The sequence below is a fragment of the Nilaparvata lugens genome, chromosome 1 (assembly GCF_014356525.2).
Source record: "Nilaparvata lugens isolate BPH chromosome 1, ASM1435652v1, whole genome shotgun sequence".
Classification (NCBI taxonomy): Eukaryota; Metazoa; Arthropoda; class Insecta; order Hemiptera; family Delphacidae; genus Nilaparvata; species Nilaparvata lugens.
The window spans coordinates 46,417,295-46,441,244 of NC_052504.1; the positions used below are offsets into that span (position 1 = coordinate 46,417,295).

A 23,950-nucleotide genomic window follows, 5' to 3' on the forward strand; every position below is an offset into this window, starting at 1 on the left:
TTCCTACAGATACCTTGAAAAGTGACCATTTGTGCACTGATTGCAGGCCGCAAAGAATCACTTTTCCGCACTAGTGCGCAAAGTGAGTACTTTGTATACTCCAGATTTGCAGCATGACAACGCAAAATAGATAGTAGGTTATATGGAGCACCAGTGCAGGAAAATCAAAATTAAGTTGGTAACACTCATAGTGAGGCCCACGTTATAATGGCAGTGGAGAACAGCGTTGCCTTGCCATTATGTGCCTTGATTATAGTCATTTCAATGCTTACATAAGATGAACCCCCTTCAAGCATTCACATAAATTTTCAATTGAATTACTAATCATTATAATTCAATTATTATTATTTAATTTTAAATAAATTAAGGTTTTTATTAATAATAAAATTACACAGGAAAACATTTGATGGATTTCATGGAATTTTACCTATAATTACCCACTTTTCATATTCAATGGTAACTGTAGGAAAAATTTAATGTGAAATACGTGCGCAAAGTTCGTTTGCTGCACTCAAGAAACCACCTCGCCTACGGCTCGGGCGTAAACGTTTCTTTCGGTGCAGCAAACTGTCACTTTGCGCACTAGTTGCACAAATAACTATTTCATTAAGCCCCGCACACACACATCGATTTTTGTTCGTATGATATTTTGCTATCGTTATGAATTCTACAGATTAAACGGAACTTGAGAAGCATAATCTGATCAATCCAATAGAATTTATAAGGACGGCAAAATACCATATGAACAAAAATCAATGTATGTGTGTGCGGGGCTTAATGAGACATCCTATAAGCTTCAGTTTGTATATTTTTAAAATTGACTATATTATTCTTGTCTCTGGTTCCGCCTAGCGGACAGACAAAATATCAATCCAGTTGGTTATTTGATCCTTCCAGCCAGGCTCAGCCAAGCAGCCGTGAATAGAACAATGGAGTGGCGGTCTTATTTGCATTCATCAGCAGTTTTCTTTCATATGATTTTTTTGATTTTTGTGTTGCCCATAAACTGTAGTCACCAGTAAAATGTTTCCAGGAATGTAGTGTACTATCATATTAATGACTATTCATGATGATTTTTAATTATTTAAAAACATTGTTGACATTCTGAGCCTTCAGGCTAAACTTGGGGTCGCTGAGAACGAATCTGCAATCATAATTTCTCTATCACCAAAAATAACGAAAAAGAAACCAGCTGTTGATCTCCCGGCAACAGTTAACAGTTGTCCTGCAATGCGGCCGAAACCCTTCCAAGCCTCACGAATATTTTTATTTTTGTGTTACCTATAATCAATAATAACTCCAGTCACCAGTAAAACGTTTTCTAGAAACGTGGTTTACTACCATATTAATGACTTTTCATGATGATTTTTAATTATTTAAAAACATTGTTGACATTCTGAGCCTTCACACTAAACTTGGGGTCGCTGAGAACGAATCTGCAATCAGAATTCCTTTATCATGGAAAATAACGAAAAAACCCTGCTGTTGATCTTCCGGCAACAGTTAATAGCAGGGGTGCCCACAAGGGGGGGGGCATGATTTTTTTATATTTTATGTCATTTTGAATCATGGCTAAAAAATCAAGGTATCAAATAGAGATATCCTAATGTAGTTACTTTCAATACTTTTTCCCACCTTTACAATGTTATATTTTGCAAAGTGTAACTCAATATAAAGCATAAAAAATACAATTGATAATAATATGTTCTATGCAGGAATTTAAGTAATTTTAAGCCTATGAGTTTGAAGGTAAGTCTTTGACAAAAATAAATTATAACTTCATCATCCACTATTATTCTGATTTCCTTTGCTTAATTTTGAATGGTCCTGTGTTTGAGTTTCCTTGCTGTTACAACCTAATTTTCTTAAAAGCACAATGATAAGTTAAATTGTAATTACATTCTAATCTAATAATTATTTTAATTTCAAAGGCGTTTCATGATGATATTAATGTCTCTGAAATGGGAATGCAATTATAAACAACATCGCAAACTAAAAGAATCTCCTCTTTTATGTGAGGTGAATGATTTTTGTAAAAATATAATCATGAAGTAAGTTACGTTTGATTCAAAAAATAAAGAAATTTTCGATATTTTTCTCATTTTCACAGTCTCGACAGTTTTTCGATTTAAACAGTGATGCAAGATCAATTCAAGGCAGCTTATAGAGCATGAAATTTTCTCTCATTTAAGACCAATCGCAAGTTTCTATCATGTATTGTACTCATTTTAGAGACTCTTTAATAACAGTAAAATCGCAAGAAAAATGAGAAAATAAAGATCATCATTCAATTGGCTGTAACTTTTTAACGGTATTGAAAACAGAAGTATAATTCGTGGAAGTGAAAAGAGGAGAAAATTCATCACAACCTCGACTACTTTCTGGATTTTTTATCTGAATTGTTCCACAACATACGCAACGTTGCATATGCGAGACTGTGAAAATGGGGGAAATATCACAAATTTCTCGCACATTCAAAGTTGTGTATCTTGTGGAACACTTCAGATAAAAAATCCAAAAAGTAGTCCTGCGCGACCATTCAATTCATTGGAAATTTTATTATCTTTAATATTATATAGAAAATGCTTTGTCTCGATAAATTCAAGGTTCTCGAGATTAAATGGAAAACTTAAAAAAAGTCCAAAATTTTGGGGGTGAAGTCGCCCTCTGGCGTGTCAGCAAATTTCAGATTAGAATTTAGCGCCCCAAAATACAAATAGAACCATCGAAAAAAAAATCTTTCGGGACTGTTTCCTGAAAAACGACCATTTGACTGGACTATAAGTTGTTATCCTATTATAGGAGCAATTTCTGTATATCTGTTTATATTTTTCTATTTTTATATCTGGCTATCTGGTTATATGGTTATTTATGTTCAACGGATCTCGGAAACGGCTCTAACGATTTTCACGAAACTCGGAATATAGTAGGTTTTTGATATCAAAATTCGATTGCACTAGGTCTCATCCCTGAGAAAACTCCCTGAAGGACATGAAAAGGATAATTCATCCTTGGAAAAACACTTGATGATTTCGTCGTCTGTCGATAACAGAAGATGCGTGTGCCTGTGTGGGAGATCAGCTGTGTAATCAATTAGCTTATCGTATCTCGTGAGAAATCTAGAAATTTTAATTTACTCGATCAAAATACAGTAATCTGATTTGTTGACATGAGATTGTATATATAATATTCAAAGTTAATCATTATTTTACAGTTCTAAGTGATTAGTGAGTGTTATTTTGTTATTCAATTTGGTATGTAAACAATCTAAATTAGAACTTTTATGTTTTCAATTATTTGGACTGAAACTTTCACTTAAATTCAAGTATATGAAACATAACCTACTTCTTGGAATATTAAATATTCCAACTATAAATTTTACAGTGAAAAAATCAAAATTCGGGGAAAAACAGTTTTGGGCTCTGCCTGTTAGTCCTTCCCCAATCATTTCAAAGAATTGAGTTCTGTTTATCAATGAATAAATAACGAGCAAAGCTCGGTGCCCCGATATTTGGTATTAAGAGATAGAATTTACAAAATGTACTTGTTCAGATGATATCTTTATTCCAAAAAACAAACCATTTAAAGATACATTTTGTTCGACTTGTGTTATTTACTCCTGTAATGTTTAAAAGTAAATACTACCAACAACACAACATCAGTGACAACCTGTTCCAATTTATGATAAATATCGCGGCACCGAGCTCCGCTCTGGAGTACCTACAAAAGCATATAAAAATTATTACGAAAGAAGAAATTATAATAAATATTCATAGTTCATACAGAAAGGTTCTATCTAATCACAGTGGATTGAGATTAATTCGCAGAGGAATGCAAAAATTTCTCTCACAAAAGCATGTTAAATTTTAATCCTGACTAATTTCACGTGAACTAAATCACAGAAGACCATCTCAAAAAGATAGCTTATCTGATTGGTTCTACTGGAATTAATCAGGATTAAAATTTAACCGGCTTTTGTACAACTGCCACTAAGTAACTGATTGAATTAGGTACAAAAGTTCAACAACTGAGTCACAATTTTGTCTGAGTCCCACACACATGCACTCGCTCACTCACTTCCATCATCAACAGACGATGAAATTATCAGCTGTTTCTCCAAGGATGAATAAATTATTCTAATGTCTTTCAGCGAGTTTCGCCAGGGATGAGAACTAGTGCAATCAAATTTTTATATTATAAACCTACTATGTTCTGAATTTCGTGAGAATCGTTAGAGCCGTTTTCAAGATCCGGTGAAATACAAACATATAAACATATAAACATACCTAAACTTGCCGACATTATATATTGTATGAATAAAATCGTTCCAAATTTGTATGAATGTTCACCAAAATTGCTATGCAATATTCTTTTGCAATAAAAGAATATCAATGATATTATTATTCAACTTTTTATAAGTAACCTTTACATTTGAAAAGCAAAGCCTCCCTTACTCATCTTTTAATATCCTATTAAAATATTTGTCATGTAGTTTTTCCTAATGTAATGTAGTACTTTTTAGTCCTCCCGAAAAAGAACGGGTGCACTGCTAGTCTGAAAAATAATATCAAAAAGATACTTTATCTCTATTTTAGAAGAGATAAGAAACGATGGCTTATATTTTTACAATATTATGAAAACAGAAAGAATTCCTCACAAGAACAGAGGTGAATATCCTTTGGAAGATTAGAATGTAAGATGTGAATTTTATTGTCATACACTGACTAATGTTAAAAACGAAAGGGTTGGGATTTGGGATACTTTGGGGGGGGGCATTACACTTGGATTGGGGGGGGGGCATGCGCCATTGCCCTTGGGGGGGCTGGGCACCCATGGTTAACAGTCATCCTGCAATGTGGCCGAAACACTTCCAATCCAGGCACCCATCTCAAATGACAACAATGCCAAGCTGTGAGAAACCATCCTGCACTGCGGCGCTATGTTAAGGCTAGCTCCGCAGTGTTGGCTGGATGCCTGTCTGACTCGGACTAGGTGCTGAGACAGCAAATAATAGCAGCATTGGTGGGAATGCGAGCGGCTGCAGTAAGCTCTTCCACCCAGCAACGGTCGGCGTAGTTCCGCCTAGCGGACACACAAAAGATCAAACCAGTCCCTCCATTTGATTTGATCCCTCCAGCCAGGCTCAGCCAAGCAGCCGAGACAATAGAACAATGGAGTGGCGGTCTTATTCGCGTTCATCAGCAGTTTTATTTCTCACGAATATTTTTATTTTTGTGTTACCTATGATCAATAATAACTCCAGTCACCAGTAAAACGTTTCTAGAAAGGTGGTTTACTACCATATTAATGACTTTTCATGATGATTTTTAATTATTTAAAAACATTGTTGACATTCTGAGCCTTCAGGCTAAATTTGGGGTCGCTGAGAACGAATCTGCAATCATAATTTCTCTATCACCAAAAATAATGAAAAAAAAAACCAGCTGTTGATCTTCCGGCAACAGTTAACAGTCGTCCTGCAATGCTGACGAAACACTTCCAAGCCAGACACCCTTCTCAAATGACCACAACGCCAAGCTGCGAGAAACCATCCTGCACTGCGGCGCTAGTTTCAGACGTGCCCTAGCCATCTGAGTCTTTGTGACTTGATAAATTGTACTATGTCCTCTTTTCCAAGCATTCACTTATTTCGCTATTTTTCCTTCTTCGCCATAGGTACCTCACCATCTCTCATAGGCTCCATAATGGTTTGTACAATTTTTCTCACAGCGACCCTGAGGTGTTCTGCATCTTTTTTGTTACTGTCCAAGCTTTCAATCCAAATCCTATTATGTGATGTATCAAACTTATGTATATAGTGAGTTTGGTTCTTCTGGAAATCAGCTTGCTAATCAATAATTTCTTATCAGCAAAATAGGTTTCCTATTTTGTTTCCTCCTTTTATCCTCTTTTTATACTTCCAGACATCTCGCTCTCACAGCTCATTTCTACGCCCAGATAGCTGCAGTTTCTCACTCCCTCATACTTTTGTCTCCAACTAAATTTTGAGGTACACTTTTAGATTCTTCTGGTAAAATTCTGAGGTATTTGGTTTCATTCACTCTCAGTCCAATCTTCTTCCCTTTTTCTTCAATTATATTATAAACCTCCCAGATTGCTTCCTTGCTACGCGCTACTATAGCAATAACATCCGCATGTGCACATAGTTGCCAAGTCTTGTTAAATATGTGGCCTCTTGGGTCTATCTTTCCAATGATTGTATGCAGTACCATATTGGATAATGCAGCTGACAGTCCATCTCCTTGTTTCACACCTGTGCTGAACATGAAAGGATGGCAGCATTTACCTCCAACCTTCATAGTCGCATTTGTCTTATTCAGTTTCATCTTCACCAATCTCTCTGGCTTCGCTGGGATCTTGAATTTTTTCAGCACTTGCCCCAACATGGATCTGTCAACACTATCAAATGCCTGTTCGAAGTCCACAAAGAGAATATGCTAAACTATCCCATGTTTGTATATCTTCTCAGCTTCCTGATGCCTCTTTAGCTGATCAGTAGTAGCTCTTCTTGCCCGAAATAAAAAATAATAGTACCTTTTTATCTCATCAATGAAAATATTGAATTTTGGTTCAATGTTGTGGATTTGCGAATATAAATACGGATGAATTTAGATTCACAAAAATAAATAAGTTACTCTAGCTAAAATTATCTAATTAGCCATGAAATGATGTATCTAGTATTTGTTCATTAGTAGTCATGAGGAGGAAAATGTGCCTGGGAGAATGATAATGATTCATGAATAATGTATTCATCAGATTACAGGTTTTCATATACATATAATGAGATGAACTTGGAAATAATGTCTCACCAATAACAGTGATCATCCACACCATGATGTACGAATAGAAAGAAATCCAAATCATGGATATAACGAATGTGAAGGGGTACCAGTTGCGATACTGCTCGGTTCTGCAATCAGGCATTGTTTTCTGGCACATGTAGTGCACTGGCACGCAGATTCCCCACTGGATTGTTGTACTCATGTCCGCATTCTCTGGTTTAATCAGCGGGTTTATCTGTGAACAATGTAAATGATTACGAGGATCTTAGACTCTACTTTTGTACTGTTACAGCACAACTTTTCATTATTCAGTAGCCTTTTTGTTCACATTGTGTTTGTTAATTTTTTATCAATTTCACCTAGTTTGTTTCTTTTAGTGTGACGTGTGTGAATGAAATGTCATTTGAGAATTGGTTGTTAATGACTGTAATCTGAATCCCATGCGCTTATACAAATACAATTTTAGACAATATCGTCAATTCATGTTTGCAGAGAGTAGAGAGTAGCAGAAATATTGACTGAACTTGAGAAGAAGAAAGATTGAGGTTTTCCAGAATAATCTTGTAAGAGACAGTATATAAGAGCATAGAAAACAGAAATGCTGCTACGGTAGCACATTTCAGATTGAAGTGATACTCAACAAGTGGATTACAGTTTGAGGTATAAGTGTTAACAAGCTTGGTTTTTTGTGAAGTAGACCCTTTATTAGAGGGTTGTTTTTCACCTGAAAAATGTATGGAATACTAAATCATTAATAATGTCTCATCAATGGGGTTTCCCACCTGAATAGTGAATCAAATGTTAAACCAATAATAATTATATTTCAAATCTCTAGAAATAATTTATTTTAATTGAATCTTGTTGAATTTGATAAATTTACCTGATTAGCGTCAGGCTCCTTGGCTTTGTAGTAATCGGGCTTAGGCTGAGGTGGGGGTGGGACTGGAGGCGGCTGCTGTTGCCCGGGTGACGTCACTTGGTTGGTGCCGCCCGTCGACCCAAAGTCCAGCACCTTGTCACCGCCTCCGGCCTGCTGCTTGTCGTCCAGGTGCCTGTAGGTGACCAGGTGTTGGTCCTCTTGTTCGGCCGTCACCTGATTCAGGTCGCGACAGGGGATCGGCAGTTGTCGCGCCCATTCCTCCAGGCTCTTGTTGTAGGCCAGTGCTACACAGTAGCCCACGTACGTGATCAGCATGAATAGACTCTCTTTCCTGGGGATGAGGACGTTTCATACAATCTATATATACATACTATCGACCGTTTTGGAAACTCATAAAGTAACTTACTCTGGGGTCATAAGTCCTCTAGTGTAAGGCTACTGAGAATGCAAAAAACATGTATCAGACTGATCTGTGGTCTCCCTTCCCGAGCTCATTGTAGAGAGGGGTTTGTTCATCTTGGTGTGATCACGGTACCTGCACTATTCATTTTCCAGAGCCTACTGTACATAGAAGAAAATATTAATTTATATGATGACTTGGGTTTACATCACTCATATAGAACAAGAAATAGGAGTGCTTTAGGTCTGATCAGGTTCAATTACACCAGGACTCAAAAAACATTTATCCATATAGCGATAAAATTATTCAATTTTCTACCTCTTCCTATCAGAAACCTGGATATTACAAAATTTAAAAATAAATAAAAGGTAATTTTGTCAAAGAATTGTATCTATACAATTATACTTATTAGATGATTATTACATTGAGATCAGAGAAAAATTTCTGTAGATTATTTATAATGATTTATTTATGTACAATATGTGACTTATAGTACCTAATAGTTATATTTATATGTTATGTGTTTACTTTTGTTGTTACCAGTTGACGTTGTATTGCATTTTGATGTTCTCACTTGCTACTACGATAAAACATATTTATTTATTCAATTAATAGCTGAAGTTAATATATAGCTCGTTATTAGTGACAATGACTTCCAGTATGGTATGAATTGGTTATGAGAATATTATTGAAGACCCAATATATGGCTACTGAGTTCTGAGTCTGATGATGCCTTAAACTTGAACTAATGCAAGACTGTCGTCAGCCGTCGAGTTCAATACATTATTTCTACATCAATATGTATAGTGATAGAGTGATATGAAGAAGCTAGTTGGAGATGTGTAGACATTTTTCAAGCAGATAGAAGTAGCTCATGGTTACGGAGGAAAGAACATTATGAACATGGAAAGAAGCTAATTCTTTTTTTTGTGCCCATGGTGGAAGGATCAGTTGAAACTCGATAAATCCAAACAACCAAGTAATATGATAGACAGAGTACCGGTAATGAAATCACTTTTCAATCTCCTTAGCTACGGTAAATCAGAAAGCCAAATCTCATTCAATTGGAGAGTTCGAACTCAACTTGAATTGGTTGTATAAATAGAATATTCTGCAAATTTTTAAACTTATCAATATTATGCTCGCAAGAAATCAAAGTTATTAGAAGTTTAAAATGTACCGTATTTCACTTTTTCCAAATAATTATTTTATGATTTTCAACATACCGCCGATAATCAACAACAGTAAGTGAGTTTGCATTGTAGTTATAGCTTGGATGTGGAATATCTTCACGATATTATCGTCGTAAGATGGTAGTCTCTTGTGATTCAATTTTTTTGTTATAGCCTAATATTGTAAGCGAAAAATATTATGTACTTGAGTTTTGTGAATGATTATTCAAAATACATCTCCAATCAAGAAATTTATAAATTTTAATACCAATCTAACAGATCCAAACAGATCGTTGGATTCCTAAACAATTTGAATGTGGTTCATACTGACATACCAGGATATTTTCTCGTCGAATATGACGCAGAGCATGATGAGGATGCTGAGGGCGTAGAAGAAGCAGTCACGACAGAGCGGCCACCAGTTGAGGTAGGAAACAGTGCCTGCAAACATGGCGCAGATGGAGATGACGAACATGATGTTGAAGACAGCCGAGCCGATCACACCCGACACGCCGATGTCGTCCTTGGCGAAGAACACGCCGATCACCACAGTGGCCAGCTCGGGCGCCGACGACCCTGCCGCCATGAATGTCGCGCCCGCCACGTCTGGGCTCAGCTTAAACTCTGCCCAATATGACGATTATTATGATTACCGTAGGTCAACACACAAACTTTAACTCTGCCCAATAGACATTCTATAATAATACGTGATATATGAGAAGAAGAGAGAAGAGGAGAGACAAGAGAAGAGAAGAGGAGAGGAAGAAGAGAGATATATAAGAAGAAGGGAGAGATGGAAGAGAAGGGGGATGAGGAAGAGAAGGAGAAGTAGTAGTAAGAGGAGGATAAGCACAAAAGCAACAAAATAATATAGATATTGTCAAGTCCTCAGAGAAAATTGAATTTTGCACAAAATATGATAAACATTAATGCAATTTAAAATCAATTCCAATAGATCTGTGATCAACAAGTGGAACCATGTCTGCGTGAATACAACAGTGGAGTTTTCACTGTAATTGTTGTAATGATCTTATACTCCAATAGGATGATTTTCTAGTACGGGAGAGTTCGTTAAGACGTTTATAAACAATGTTACATGAATCGCCTTGTACACCTACCTCCTATGTATTTCACCTGCCTATTTAAATAATTATTATTCTACACTCAACAAGCTTGCAAAAATAATTCGATTATTTTCTGATTACAGAATCGATTAAGGGAGAGACTGAGAGTTTGAATAAGAACAAGTTCTAAGAGAAGAACAAGTACTCTCTTCTTCAGTTAAAGCTCATTCGAATATGTTAAAAAATCACAGCTTATCATTCACAATCGATCAGCCACATTCTATATTTAAATAAATCAAATAGATGGCAGCCAGGTTAGCTGAAACGACCAAAGGTGCGTACAGAACGAGTGGGTCGCGGTGTAGATCGTTGCCACTGATCAGCTGGCAATATAAAAACATTTGTAGTCATCGTGCTAATATAGAACGGTCAGGTCGATGTTTAGCTTTCATTGTATGTTACGTTCGCGACCGACCTTCTATGTTCACATCTTTATCTATTTACCAGTATATAGATCCACGATGTTTTTACTTTCCTTGCCATATTACCATAGGTAAGGAAAGTATTGCTTTCCGAAAAAAATATGTACCCCAATTTCTAAATTGCTATACGTTTCAAGGTCCCCTGAGTCCCCTGAGTGTGTGTGTGTGTGTGTGTGTGTGTGTGTGTGTGTGTGTGTGTGTGTGTGTGTGTATGTGAGTCTGTGTACACGATATCTCATCAACCAATTAACGGAATGACTTGAAATTTGGAACTTAAGGTCCTTAAACTATAAGGATCCGACACGAACAATTTAGATCAAATGCAATTCAATATGGCGGCTAAAATGGCGAAAATGTTGTAAAAAACTTGGTTTTTCGCGATTTTCTCGAAAACGGCTCCAACGATTTTGATCAAATTCATACGTAAAATAGTTATTGATAAGCTCTATCAACTGCCAGGAGTCCCATATCTGTAAAAATTCCAGAAGCTCCAACCCATCCATGCAAAGTTTGATTTTAGATTCCCAATTATCAGGCTTTAGATACAATTTAAACAAAAAATTTCAAGTGGAAAAGATTCTGCATGAAAATTTCAACGATCTATGTTCAGTAACATTTTCACCTAAAATTGAAAATAAGCTCAAAATTCGAGAAAATGTGATTATTCAATTGCAAACTGTTGGCTACTGTTGATTCTATTAAATCATTCACTATGAAGAGATAACAGACTTGTGTCTCCAGCGTTATTGTCCTGTCATCAGCTGGCTCAGATATTTGAATAGTAGACTTGAGATGCTCGGGAACACTGGGTCATATGTTTTATATATGTTGATTTCATGTTTTTCCAGTATTCTTCCAATACGGTCGGTAGTACCCCTGATGTATGGAAGAAGGACGGTTTTTCGAATGCTTTCTCTTCCTTGAGTTTTTCTTCGGGGATTGGAGGCGTCAGTTGTTTTTTCAATGATTTTTCGATTATTCTATTATTGTAGCCATTATACACTTCAGTATGGATTTGATTGTCTTGATCTCCTCTTCTTTGCTTTTTTCGTCCGTGAGATGAAGAGATCGAAAGATTAGACTATTGACTACAGAGAAGGAGTGTACGGGGTGATGATGAGATAGTATGCATTCAGGTATCTATCTATAATAGAGAGCGGTTGGACTGGAAACTACAACCGCCGCGATTCGCCGGCGACTACTAAAACCGAGCGTTTCATGTGTACGGCACCATGTGTTTCCCTATACCTGCCAACCGCTCGGTTGGTCAACTACGCGACAACCGAGCATGAATCGCTGTCATGTAAACAGGCTCAAATACTGTGGCTATTTGGCTAATACTGAAATCTATTAGATTTTTTTTAATATTATAACGTTTGTCATTCTCTTCGCATCTTATATAAGGCGTTGCACCCTTCAGTCTGCTGGCGCTACCTGGTCGTGGGTTAGAATCCCACCGGCAGGCATTGGCATTTGAATATATTACATTTGGTCATATTAATATATTGTAGAACTTCAGGGTCTTTGAATTATAGTGGAACATAGGATATCAGTCTATCAATTTTATTTTATTTGAACAGCCCATCAAATGGTTACATGAGCAGTGTAAATAATAATAATGGACGTAGAATATACCATCCGGAATATTTTCAAAATGTTTGCACCTTGATAAGAATGTTGAATAATAATATTTGATCATTTAAATGACCCACTGACCTTCGCATATTCTATCCAGAGACGTGACGAAGTACTCGTCGCAGACGATGGCGAGTCCGATGAAGGAGTAGACGCAGATGAGTATGTGGAAGATGAGGCCGCCATGCTTGCGCCACCAGGGGCCCATCGACGGCCGGGGGAACTGCTCGATGGCGGGGGGTGTGCAGTTCTGTCGCCGCTGTCGGTAGTAAACTATGCCTTCCGACGAGGTACTTGTGCTTGTTGCACTAACCTACAATGCCCAAAAATGATACTTATATTCAGTAGAACGAAAATCATGGCTTTTAACGGCAAGTGGCCGATACGATCAAAAATAGTATTAGGAGACAGGATTCTGGAGCAGATTTCAAATTTCAAATATTTAGGCTGCGACATCACATATGATTACGACCAGGATGTCCAAAAAAAAATATCAAAATTCAACTTGGTATGCGGAGCAATCACTCGATCCCTTAAAGGTAGAGCCCGGAAGAACACCTTGATCAAATTTTATAGAACCATGGCGATACCCACTTTGACTTACGGAAGTGAAGCATGGGTGCTGACAAGGAAGCTTGAATCAAGAATACAGTTAGCAGAGATGCGTTTCCTTAGACAAGTCAAAGGATGCACAAGAGAGGATCGGATTCGGAATGAAAATATAAGAAGAGCATGTGATGTCCAACCAGTGTTGAGTTTGATAAATACATATAGAAATAAGTGGTCAGGTCATGTCCTTAGAATGCCTGAAGACCGTTTCCCATTGAATGCCCTACTCCACAAGCCAATAGGCAGAAGAAGTATTGGTAGACCGAGGAAGAGATGGACGCCGGAACAGGCTTGAAAAGCCTAATCCATGACGATGATGATGATGATGATGATGATTCAGTAGAACTGTAAGTTTATCTAGAAAAATACTACTCTAGACTTTAGGATAATATCTGAAGGTTTAAAAAGACTGATTTTGAATTTTGTAAAAGTTAGAAACCGGATTCACGTATCCTCAACAATCCACGATTCTGCGATAGTTTACCGAACAAAAATACCACCAGCTGCGTACAGACTTAAGCGCCATGAACACACACATTTCGCTTTTCACCAGCTGATGATACGCTTATTATATATGAATCTTTCTGTACAAATACATATATATGACTGATAAGCAGTTAAAGTTGTTGTTTACGTCGATGCTCAAATTCTAAGTTGTTTAAGTGTTTTGTTGTACAGTGATTGATGTGAAAATTTGCATACCGGTTTGAATAGTGACTTTCATCATTTGTGTGAAATATATTTGTGATCCCGTAAGTAGAAATAGAGATGGATTTTCTTGTTACAAACGTTTCGCCTAGTCTCAAGGATTGAAGAAGCCATAACTTTTGTTTGAACACTATCTTATCTTTGTTATAGAGGAGGTGGTTACATTTCCCACCCACCCCCTAAAATTCTGAATTGCTGACTGTTTGATTTCAACCAAGAGCTGCTGTCTGCGATTGCAGCGTCATCTTACTTCAAAAGTAGCCTACTTGGCGGATGTTTTGAATTTTCTCTATTGAACTGCTAATACAGCTTTGATAAGTTGCTTTGTTGGATGATTTCGTACTGATTTCACTTGCAGTCTTTCAAGAAATTAATAAATGATCTGTGGTCATTGATTGAACAGTATTTTCCTATATTGGCGTTTATTGACGAATAAAGTCCAGAATAAATCTCAATCTATGATTGTGATCATTAGTTATTAATTAACGAATAAAATTCAGTCACTAACGGAATTCTGGTAGGTTTATATTGTGCAAATTTCGGAATGGCATTAGACGAAAAGCGTATGATTGCAATGCTGGAAAAATTAAAAATGAAATCAATGAACGATTGTTAGGCAGGAGATTAGTGCCCTAAATATTGCATCGACGTTTGAGGAGCAGAATAGAAAAATCGATGAGGTGACCAAAGAGAATGAGCGGCTCAAGCGCGAAATACAACAGCAGCGGAGAGTTATTGAATCCATGCGTCGTGATAAAAATCTCATATTCTACGGAATGGAGGAGGAAGAGGGTGAGAAGCGTGAGAAGGTCTTGGAGAAAATTCTGGATATAAGTAACAGAGTATTGAAGGTCGAACTGAAAGAAAATGATATAGATTTTGTTAAACGTCTAGGAAATGCAGGTCCCGGTATAAGGAGCCCAATCATTTTGTCCTTGGTATGAAGTATGAAAAGGCAAGGGGCGAATTTGAAACATCTTAAGCTGCTTGTGTCTCCGGATTGTGATAAGGAGACGAGGGAAAAGAAGAAGGTGCTGTATCTAACTCAAAGGCGTCTGCGAGCCGTCGGCTATGAAGTCAAAGTAAAGGGAGTTGAACTTCTGATAAATGGAAAATATATCTCTGCAGATGAATTAACAAAAGAGACGGTCGATAAATATTTGGAGGAGCCTGACCTAACATCACTCTCTGCGGCTCGTGAGAGAAAGAGGACTTCCCAACTGAAACAGAATCCACCTGCATCGACACTAATAATATCATTTGTGAACTCTATAGGTAAGCTTTATGCTGGGATTATGCTGGATAAGCTAGAAAAATGGATTCACCACCATAAGATTTTACGAGAATTCCAAGCAGGCTTCAAAAAGTCCTACTCAACAATTGACAATATTTTCAATATTATGAGCATTGTCCACATCCAACTGAATACAAAGGGACAGAAAGTTTATGCATTCTTCGAAGATTTCTCATCCGCATTCGATAAAATAGACAGACATTCTCTTTTGTATAAGCTTTCTTAGATTGGTATGACATCAAAAATGCTGAATGCGCTAAGAGATTTATATCATGGATCATTTGCTAGAGTATGGGGAAGTCAGGGACTCTCAAGAGATTTTGAAACAACCACAGGTGTAAAGCAAGGATGCCTATTGAGCCCGATTCTATTTGCATTGCTTATTAATGATTTAGTAGATTGCCTTGATGGAGGAATAAAGATGAAGCATGTATACATCAAACTCCTGGCATATGCTGATGATATAGTAATGCTTGCTCCAGATAGGATAGGTCTGAAGAGAATGATAGCAAATCTTGAAGCTTATTGTGTGAAATGGAACTTGCAAGTGAATCTGGCCAAGTCAAAAATAATTATCTTCAGAAAAGGTGGTAGGATAGGAAGACATGATGTGTAGAGATACAATAATGAAGTGATTGAGGTAGTGAACAACTACAAATATCTGGGAATTGACCTGTCATCCAAGCTATCTCCTGCTAGTCACCTCAAATAAAGATCATCTTCGGCAAAAATCACCCTGGAAATGTTTCATCGGCTGCTGTCACAAAACAATATATCATTCAAGGCTAAATGCAATGTGTTTGATGCGGTAACTAGGTCAATTCTGTATTATGGAGCTCAAGTATGGGGTGCAAGGATATATGAAGATGTAGAAGAGGTGCAACGACTCTTCATTAAAAAAATATTCAGCCTCCCTGTGTGGGCACCAGACTCTACCCTACTCTTGGAAACTGGATGTCTACCACTATTCTTGTATACTGTTAAATTGCATGTGAAATACATGAGAAGGTGCATGAAACTACCCATTGCCAGATATCCCAGATTATTGTTGGAGGAGATCACACGAACAGGGACTTTTGTTGTCAATGACTGGAATGTGCTTGAAAGGCAGCACGGCATCAATGCCACGGAAATACTCTCGCAGAATGTCTCTATCAGCAGCTTATTGACGACGATGAAGGAGAGACTCATAATGGACAGCAAGATAAAGCGGCTAAGAAGTGAGGCACCTTCCTCTACTGCGAGCTAGAGCTAGAAGCCACCAGTTACATCAGTGAGCAGGAAGACTTCGCACTAATCAAATGGCTCTTCAAGGCGCGAACAGAGCTGATCCAGTTGAACAGATACACGTTCAATCAGCCAGTGAAGCTGTGCTCCCTGTGCAACTGGAAGGAAGAAGAGGATGTGATGCATTTCGTCGCCAGATGCCCCATACTACGTGAGATACGGTGCGCTTACCTGAGGAGAGGCTTGCTGTCGAGAGAGGAGCTGAAGAGGTACCTGAATGGCAGTGACTGGAGAGATGTTAGCCGCTACTGTAGGGCTGCTTGGCAGTACAGGTATTCATTGATCCAGGAGTTCAATTTCTAAAATTTTCTTAAAACGTATCTTCTTTTGCAATACTGTAATAATAATAAAAAAACTTCTTTGCCATATCGTTTAAATATAATTAATGTAGCATTGTCAACTTTTTGCAACTTGAAAAAGGGAAAAAATATCTTTTTCCTCTCCCCCCGGACGGATCTTATCCATGCCAGTAGTGTAATACTTATAGAGAAATATTCTTGTAACAAATTGTTGTATATTTGATCAATAAAGGCGATTATTATTATTATTATAATTATTACATATATAATCAGCTGATGAAAGTGAAATGCGCATGTTCGTGGCGCTCAAGTCTGTACGCAGCTTTAAAGGTAAGTTTTGGCTTGTGCGTAAATGCCGTCGTCGACAATGACAGGGAAAGGATTTCAGATCGGCTAGATTCAAATTTTTCTAAATAACCTAAAAGGACAATGTACTAAATTTCAAAATTTCTTCAGAATCTTGTACAGAATTAATTGTACTTTCACGTAATATGTCATTTTTCATCATTATTCCAATTTGTATAAGTTGTATAGTGAAAGTAGTGAGTTTCCAGAATTTTCAAAAATATACTTTGAAAAATACCTCTTTTTTGAAAATCTGTAGCTCAAAAACCAGAAATCGTGAAATCGTGAAACCACTAAATCTATTGGAAATATTATTGTATTCAATTTTGTATACGTATATAGAACCAACAAGAAAAATTTTTTCGGGGCTGTTTCCTGAAAAACGACCGTTTGATTGGACTGTCGAATTCACACGGAAGCGGCATACGGCGCTCGCTAGCGCAGACTTTTGTCTCATCAACGCCACTCCTATATTAACGCCACGCCTGTTCTGTTTGCATTGGATTATTCTGTTTCAGAGAGCGCTACGCGATACACAAACTGAACGCGAGAAGCAAGATGATCGCAGGTCACGCGATTGTGGTTCGTGTGCAACGAACTGGCCAAGCTCCCGCCGACACTGGCGGAAAACGATCTGCTCGCGCTCGATCTCACGTACAAGACGAATCATTGTTCAAGAAACGCGCGTTTGTCGCGCAAGCGCGTAAGCTTGTACGTAGTTTAAAGTGAAAAAGTCAGCGCCAAGTCCATGCCATCACCATTTCTGTGTGAATTGGGCCTAAAAGAGAAAATAATAGAGTCTATAATAATAAACATTATAGATAACTGTGGCTTTTCAATGTTTTGCTTAGTCAAACACACGGTGTTAACAAGTCATATCTATGTCTTGTATGAAATGTATGAACAGTACCTATCATTGGAAGTGAACTGATTTAAATTTCCCTTGACATACGGTTTGAAAAAACTTGACAAAACTTAACTAAGACTTGACATCAAGTTTTGAAAAATGCGTGACCGAGTATGATTATTCATATATATATATATATATATATATATAATATATATATATATATATATATGTAATGAAGTTTTTAATTATGAAGTCTTATTGCTGAAATAATGAATAGTATGAATAATCATACTCGGTCACGCATTTTTCAAAACTTGATGTCAAGTCTTAGTTAAGTTTTGTCAAGTTTTTTCAAACCGTATGTCAAGGGAAATTTAAATCAGTTCACTTCCAATGATAGGTACTGTTCATACATTTCATACAAGACATAGATATGACTTGTTAACACCGTGTGTTTGACTAAGCAAAACATTGAAAAGCCACAGTTATCTATAATGTAAACTGTATAACAAGCTGCCTTTGTCCATTAGATTGTTGCCGCTGAACATTTTTAAAATAACTATTGCTAGATGGCTTAAGGTTAGAGGGTTTTACTCAACAGATGAGTATTTAAATTGTAATGATAAATGTGAATTTATAAATTGAATTTATGAATGTGACAAATCGACTCAATTGTTTTAAAAATGAAAATATTGTTTAACTGACGATGCCTATTGTAATCTTGTTTTATTTTATGGCAAATAAACATCTTGTATTCTTGTAAGATATTTTCTGGAATGGTAGATGATGGAATGTTTTGGATGGAAGTGATTTTTTTGAAATCAAACCAAATTCCTAATTTTATTCTTTGAAGTTTCTTTAGTGTTCTATATTTGATTTTCTGTAGAGGAACATCTACATTATGAAGAGCTTTACATTAAATGAAGTTCTCTCAATACATTCATATTACATACAATAGGCTAAAGTAATTTTCCTTCATTTCAGTATGTCATACTGTATTTCTTATGATGATGTTCACTCAATTTCAATCATTTTATTATTTGTGAACAATTAATGGAACAGAATCACAGTCGAAATTTTTATTGTCTATTCCAAGTTCTTTATAAATCGTAGGCCTACTTGTAAACATAAAATATGATGAATTATTATTATATCAATCAAATATCAAGCAGTAATAAAAATTGGCGATAAAAACTCTGAAGCCTTTTCTCAAACCAAAGGGGTCAAACAGGGTTTCTGCTCTCTCCAACCCTATCCTAAATTTATAAATGTGTACTGCTCTAAAGAAATGGACACAAAAATGTAGTAAATGGGAATTGAGCTGGAGGAATCCAAGGTACATACATTCCTCTTCGCCGATGATCAAATATATCAATTTGTTTATCATGAATATAGTTGCAAATTAATCTAACTTTTTGAATTGTGGAAAAATGTCAACATATTTTGAGTACATGTGTAAAGTTAAGAAAGTTAAGTAGAGATCAATAAGGAACCTTCGCTTTGATTCACCGATCTGTTTCTACATATTAATATTGATTGATGGAATAGTGATTGCAGAGATTGATACAACGATGCAATACTTTGACATAGCGATATTGATGAACTCAAAGCTACTCAGTATCAAGGAACTCATCTGGCAAGAAAAATGATGTGACATCTATGCATTCAACTGTCATTATTGTGATTAATGACACAATGAGTTCAAGGAAGAAAGTCCAATTGAATATTATCGATGACAGCAATGATTGATTCACGGAAATGTAAAAAATTAGTCCCATGAATTTATATGAGATTCGTCAAATTATTCATATGGAACAGCATGTGGAACCTGACGCAATGGATTTGGAATACGATAAAACTACTCGTCCCTCTTCCTTAAGTCTAAAAATAGAGTGAGTCGTGTATAAACGTTTCAAAAACCAAAATTTAAAAATTCTCAAAAACCAAACTTTACTAACAACTATCCTATGAAGCGAAATGAGATCAGAATTTTGTGAGTGGAATTTGGTTAATTTGGCTTATTATAATTCATTCAACCATGTAATAAGGATGGGCGAGAAGAGGCTACCAAAACTGATATGGGAATGTAAGGCAGAGGGAAGAAGGCGAGCAGGAAGACCGAGGAAAAGATTGTCTGATGACCTCCAGAGAAATTTGGAGGCTAGGGGTGGTGATTGGAGAGTGATTTGTAGTTTGGCGAAGAATCGTGATAGATGGAAATCTCTCGTAAACTCTACACCGCAAGGTAGAAGAGGCTTCGATCAAGTAAGTATTATAATTCACTTACAGATTTAATTTTTGTGTCAGGTGGACTTTCTTGAAGAGTGATGTGAACTAAAGCGTAGATGAGGATGCCAAGACTCCATATGAATCTTCTTCTGAGTAGTCTGCCAGACCTGGTCGGGAATCCTGTACAATTGACTGTCTCCGTCATCTGAAAAATATGCAACTCTTATCAAACAATGATTAAAAATAGACTATTGGAAAATCGGAAGAATTCACTGGAAATGTCACACTTTTGAAATTTAAACTGCTGAAATGGAGGTAATGATTTTCTTGATAATTGTGGGATGTCAAAGTGGTAGACATGGTAGATTCAGTATTACATGACAAATACAGTATCACAAAGAAACTATGTACTATTAAATGGGCAATACATTCAAATTACATACAATAGGCTAAAGTAATTTTCCTTCATTTCAGTATGTCATACTGTATTTCTTATGATGATGTTCACTCAATTTCAATCATTTTATTATTTGTGAACAATTAATGGAACAGAATCACAGTCGAAATTTTTATTGTCTATTCCAAGTTCTTTATAAATCGTAGGCCTACTTGTAAACATAAAATATGATGAATTATTATTATATCAATCAAATATCAAGCAGTAATAAAAATTGGCGATAAAAACTCTGAAGCCTTTTCTCAAACCAAAGGGGTCAAACAGGGTTCCTGCCTCTCTCCAACCCTATCCTAAATTTATAAATGTGTACTGCTCTAAAGAAATGGACACAAAAATGTAGCAAATGGGAATTGAGCTGGAGTAGTCCAAGGTACATACATTCCTCTTCGCCGATGATCAGGATGATCAAATATATCAATTTGTTTATCATGAATATAGTTGCAAATTAATCTAACTTTTTGAATTGTGGAAAAATGTCAACATATTTTGAGTACATGTGTAAAGTTAAGAAAGTTAAGTAGAGATCAATAAGGAACCTTCGCTTTGATTTACCGATCTGTTTCTACATATTAATATTGATTGATGGAATAGTGATTGCAGAGATTGATACAACGATGTAATACTTTGACATAGCGATATTGATGAACTCAAAGCTACTCAGTATCAAGGAACTCATCTGGCAAGAAAAATGATGTGACATCTATGCATTCAACTGTCATTATTGTGATTAATGACACAATGAGTTCAAGGAAGAAAGTCCAATTGAATATTATCGATGACAGCAATGATTGATTCACGGAAATGTAAAAAATTAGTCCCATGAATTTATATGAGATTCGTCAAATTATTCATATGGAACAGCATGTGGAACCTGACGCAATGGATTTGGAATACGATAAAACTACTCGTCCCTCTTCCTTAAGTCTAAAAATAGAGTGAGTCGTGTATAAACGTTTCAAAAACCAAAATTTAAAAATTCTCAAAAACCAAACTTTACTAACAACTATCCTATGAAGCGAAATGAGATCAGAATTTTGTGAGTGGAATTTGGTTAATTTGGCTTATTATAATTCATTCAACCATGTAATAAGGATGGGCGAGAAGAGGCTACCAAAACTGATATGGGAATGTAAGGCAGAGGGAAGAAGGCGAGCAGGAAGACCGAGGAAAAGATTGTCTGATGACCTCCAGAGAAATTTGGAGGCTAGGGGTGGTGATTGGAGAGTGATTTGTAGTTTGGCGAAGAATCGTGATAGATGGAAATCTCTCGTAAACTCTACACCGCAAGGTAGAAGAGGCTTCGATCAAGTAAGTATTATAATTCACTCACAGATTTAATTTTTGTGTCAGGTGGACTTTCTTGAAGAGTGATGTGAACTAAAGCGTAGATGAGGATGCCAAGACTCCATATGAATCTTCTTCTGAGTAGTCTGCCAGACCTGGTCGGGAATCCTGTACAATTGACTGTCTCCGTCATCTGAAAAATATGCAACTCTTATCAAACAATGATTAAAAATAGACTATTGGAAAATCGGAAGAATTCACTGGAAATGTCACACTTTTGAAATTTAAACTGCTGAAATGGAGGTAATGATTTTCTTGATAATTGTGGGATGTCAAAGTGGTAGACATGGTAGATTCAGTATTACATGACAAATACAGTATCACAAAGAAACTATGTACTATTAAATGGGCAATACATTCAAATTTTCACTTTAGAGGCAATATTAGGTTCACATTGGTTCAGTTTATGCATTGCAACTGATAATTACTTGAACAATGTGAATACTAATTAAATGGTGTTTTTAGTTTTTAGAATAATTTTTATCGTGTCAAATGGTGAAATAAGTATAAGCTCAAATTCCAATGTGAATATTGGAGAAACTACATATTCCATTACTGGCCATCAGTTTTGTAAGCCATCGTAATTTCCACTCTCTTTTAATTTTTATTATAATGAGTTGCAATATAGCAGAAGGCCTACTCTGATATTCTCTCCAAATTACTGGTACCTTACTGATCAGTGATCTTTGACCTCTTTTTAAGAATTGAACTGATTCATTTTATAATACATTTTGTTTGTAACGTCACTAGATCTTGAAATATTATATAGTGTGAGTTTGATAGTAGAATGGAACTAGTCATCACTGTCACTCATCAGAAAATATCTATCAAAATAATAATCACGAATACTATTCATTGATTCTTCATTGCTACTTACACTCCAGATGAAGATAAAAATGAAAATGATCAGAGAATTCTAGTAACCATTCATATTGAAGCAATAAGGGGAGTCAGACAGACTTTGTAGACACTACTTTTTATACTAAGGAGTATCTCAGCATGTATTATTCCTTTTCCAGAATTTCGAATTGATTGATTGATTTAGAATACTGGAGAATTTTTAATGAGCTCCACATTATGAAATTACAATCACCTTTAGTGGAAGCCTTTCAGGAGTTATTGATTTTACGTGATGAATATTCTTGTTCTATCAATACCCCCTGCCCTATAATATTCACTGTTGGATGAGCTTTCAAACAAATTACAAAAGCCTTCAAGGGAGAAAAAAATGATGGTAATATCTCTGAACATTCCTGGAACAAAGCAGAGCTTGGTGTATTTTTATGGAATTTTTAAGAGCTTTAACGAAAGACAGTAAGGCATCGTCGTTTTACGCTCATTAGCGTAATGATATGCGTCAGACGCCCATTAGAGGAAGAGGGAAGGGAAACTCATACTTTAGGAAGGAAGAGAGAGAGAGAGAGAGAGAGAGAGAGAGAGAGAAGAGAGAGAGAGAGAAGGAACGAGAGGGTGAGAGAGCTGGGGAGTGAGTGAAAGGGTAAAGGAAGGGGGAGAGAAAATGGAGGAGGGAGAGATCTGGAGAAGAATGTACCGAAAAAGTACAGGGAAAAAATTCCAGAGAAAAAAGGTGAGAGTAACGAAGAAAGCCCCAGATAAATGACATCAGGTGGAAAGAGAGATAAGGAGGGAAACCTGAGTGTCAGGAAACACTTTCATGAGAGGACTGTATAAAAATGGAAGGGAGCTGTGATAGGTTGGGCAGTGGGTTAGACGAGAAACGTTCAAGGTTTTGGGGAATGAATAATTCTGGAGATACATGTGGAAAACCAAAAAGAAGTTTCCAATTTTCGATTTACTTAGTTTATTTCAGACAGTATGCATTAATTCATGTGACAGTGATTTACATGGAATTTAGGACATTGTACAAAAGTATTTAGGCTACCTGAGAGTGATAAGAGATTCAAGTCTCGGAATCCAGGCTGAAAAAGATATGTACTTCCAGATATGGAAGTTTACTTTTAATTTGGTCTTGGATGAATTCCAAACAGTGCAAATATAACTTAGCAATTCGCATCCTATTGCAATTACTGTATAATTCATTCAGTTGATGAAATTCAATCAATGCTCAATG

General features: G+C 36.4%; 1 protein-coding gene across 3 annotated transcripts in view; it reads right to left on the reverse strand.

Annotated features, from left to right (window-relative positions):
• The window catches only part of LOC111049970 (probable sodium/potassium/calcium exchanger CG1090), a 110,000-nt gene that overhangs the window by 10,248 nt on the left and 75,802 nt on the right, over positions 1–23,950 (reverse strand). For 2 of the 3 annotated variants that reach the window (XM_039435155.1, XM_039435169.1), the window contains exons 2-6: positions 21,845–21,991; positions 12,518–12,749; positions 9,591–9,879; positions 7,684–8,014; positions 6,831–7,038 (exon numbers count right to left, since the gene is read on the reverse strand). In XM_039435155.1, the coding sequence (XP_039291089.1) occupies positions 6,831–7,038; positions 7,684–8,014; positions 9,591–9,879; positions 12,518–12,749; positions 21,845–21,991 (1,207 nt within the window). Of the gene's footprint in view, positions 1–6,830; positions 7,039–7,683; positions 8,015–9,590; positions 9,880–12,517; positions 12,750–20,115; positions 20,279–21,844; positions 21,992–23,950 lie in introns of those variants that run through there. The other variant, XM_039435162.1, reaches the window with a different exon arrangement.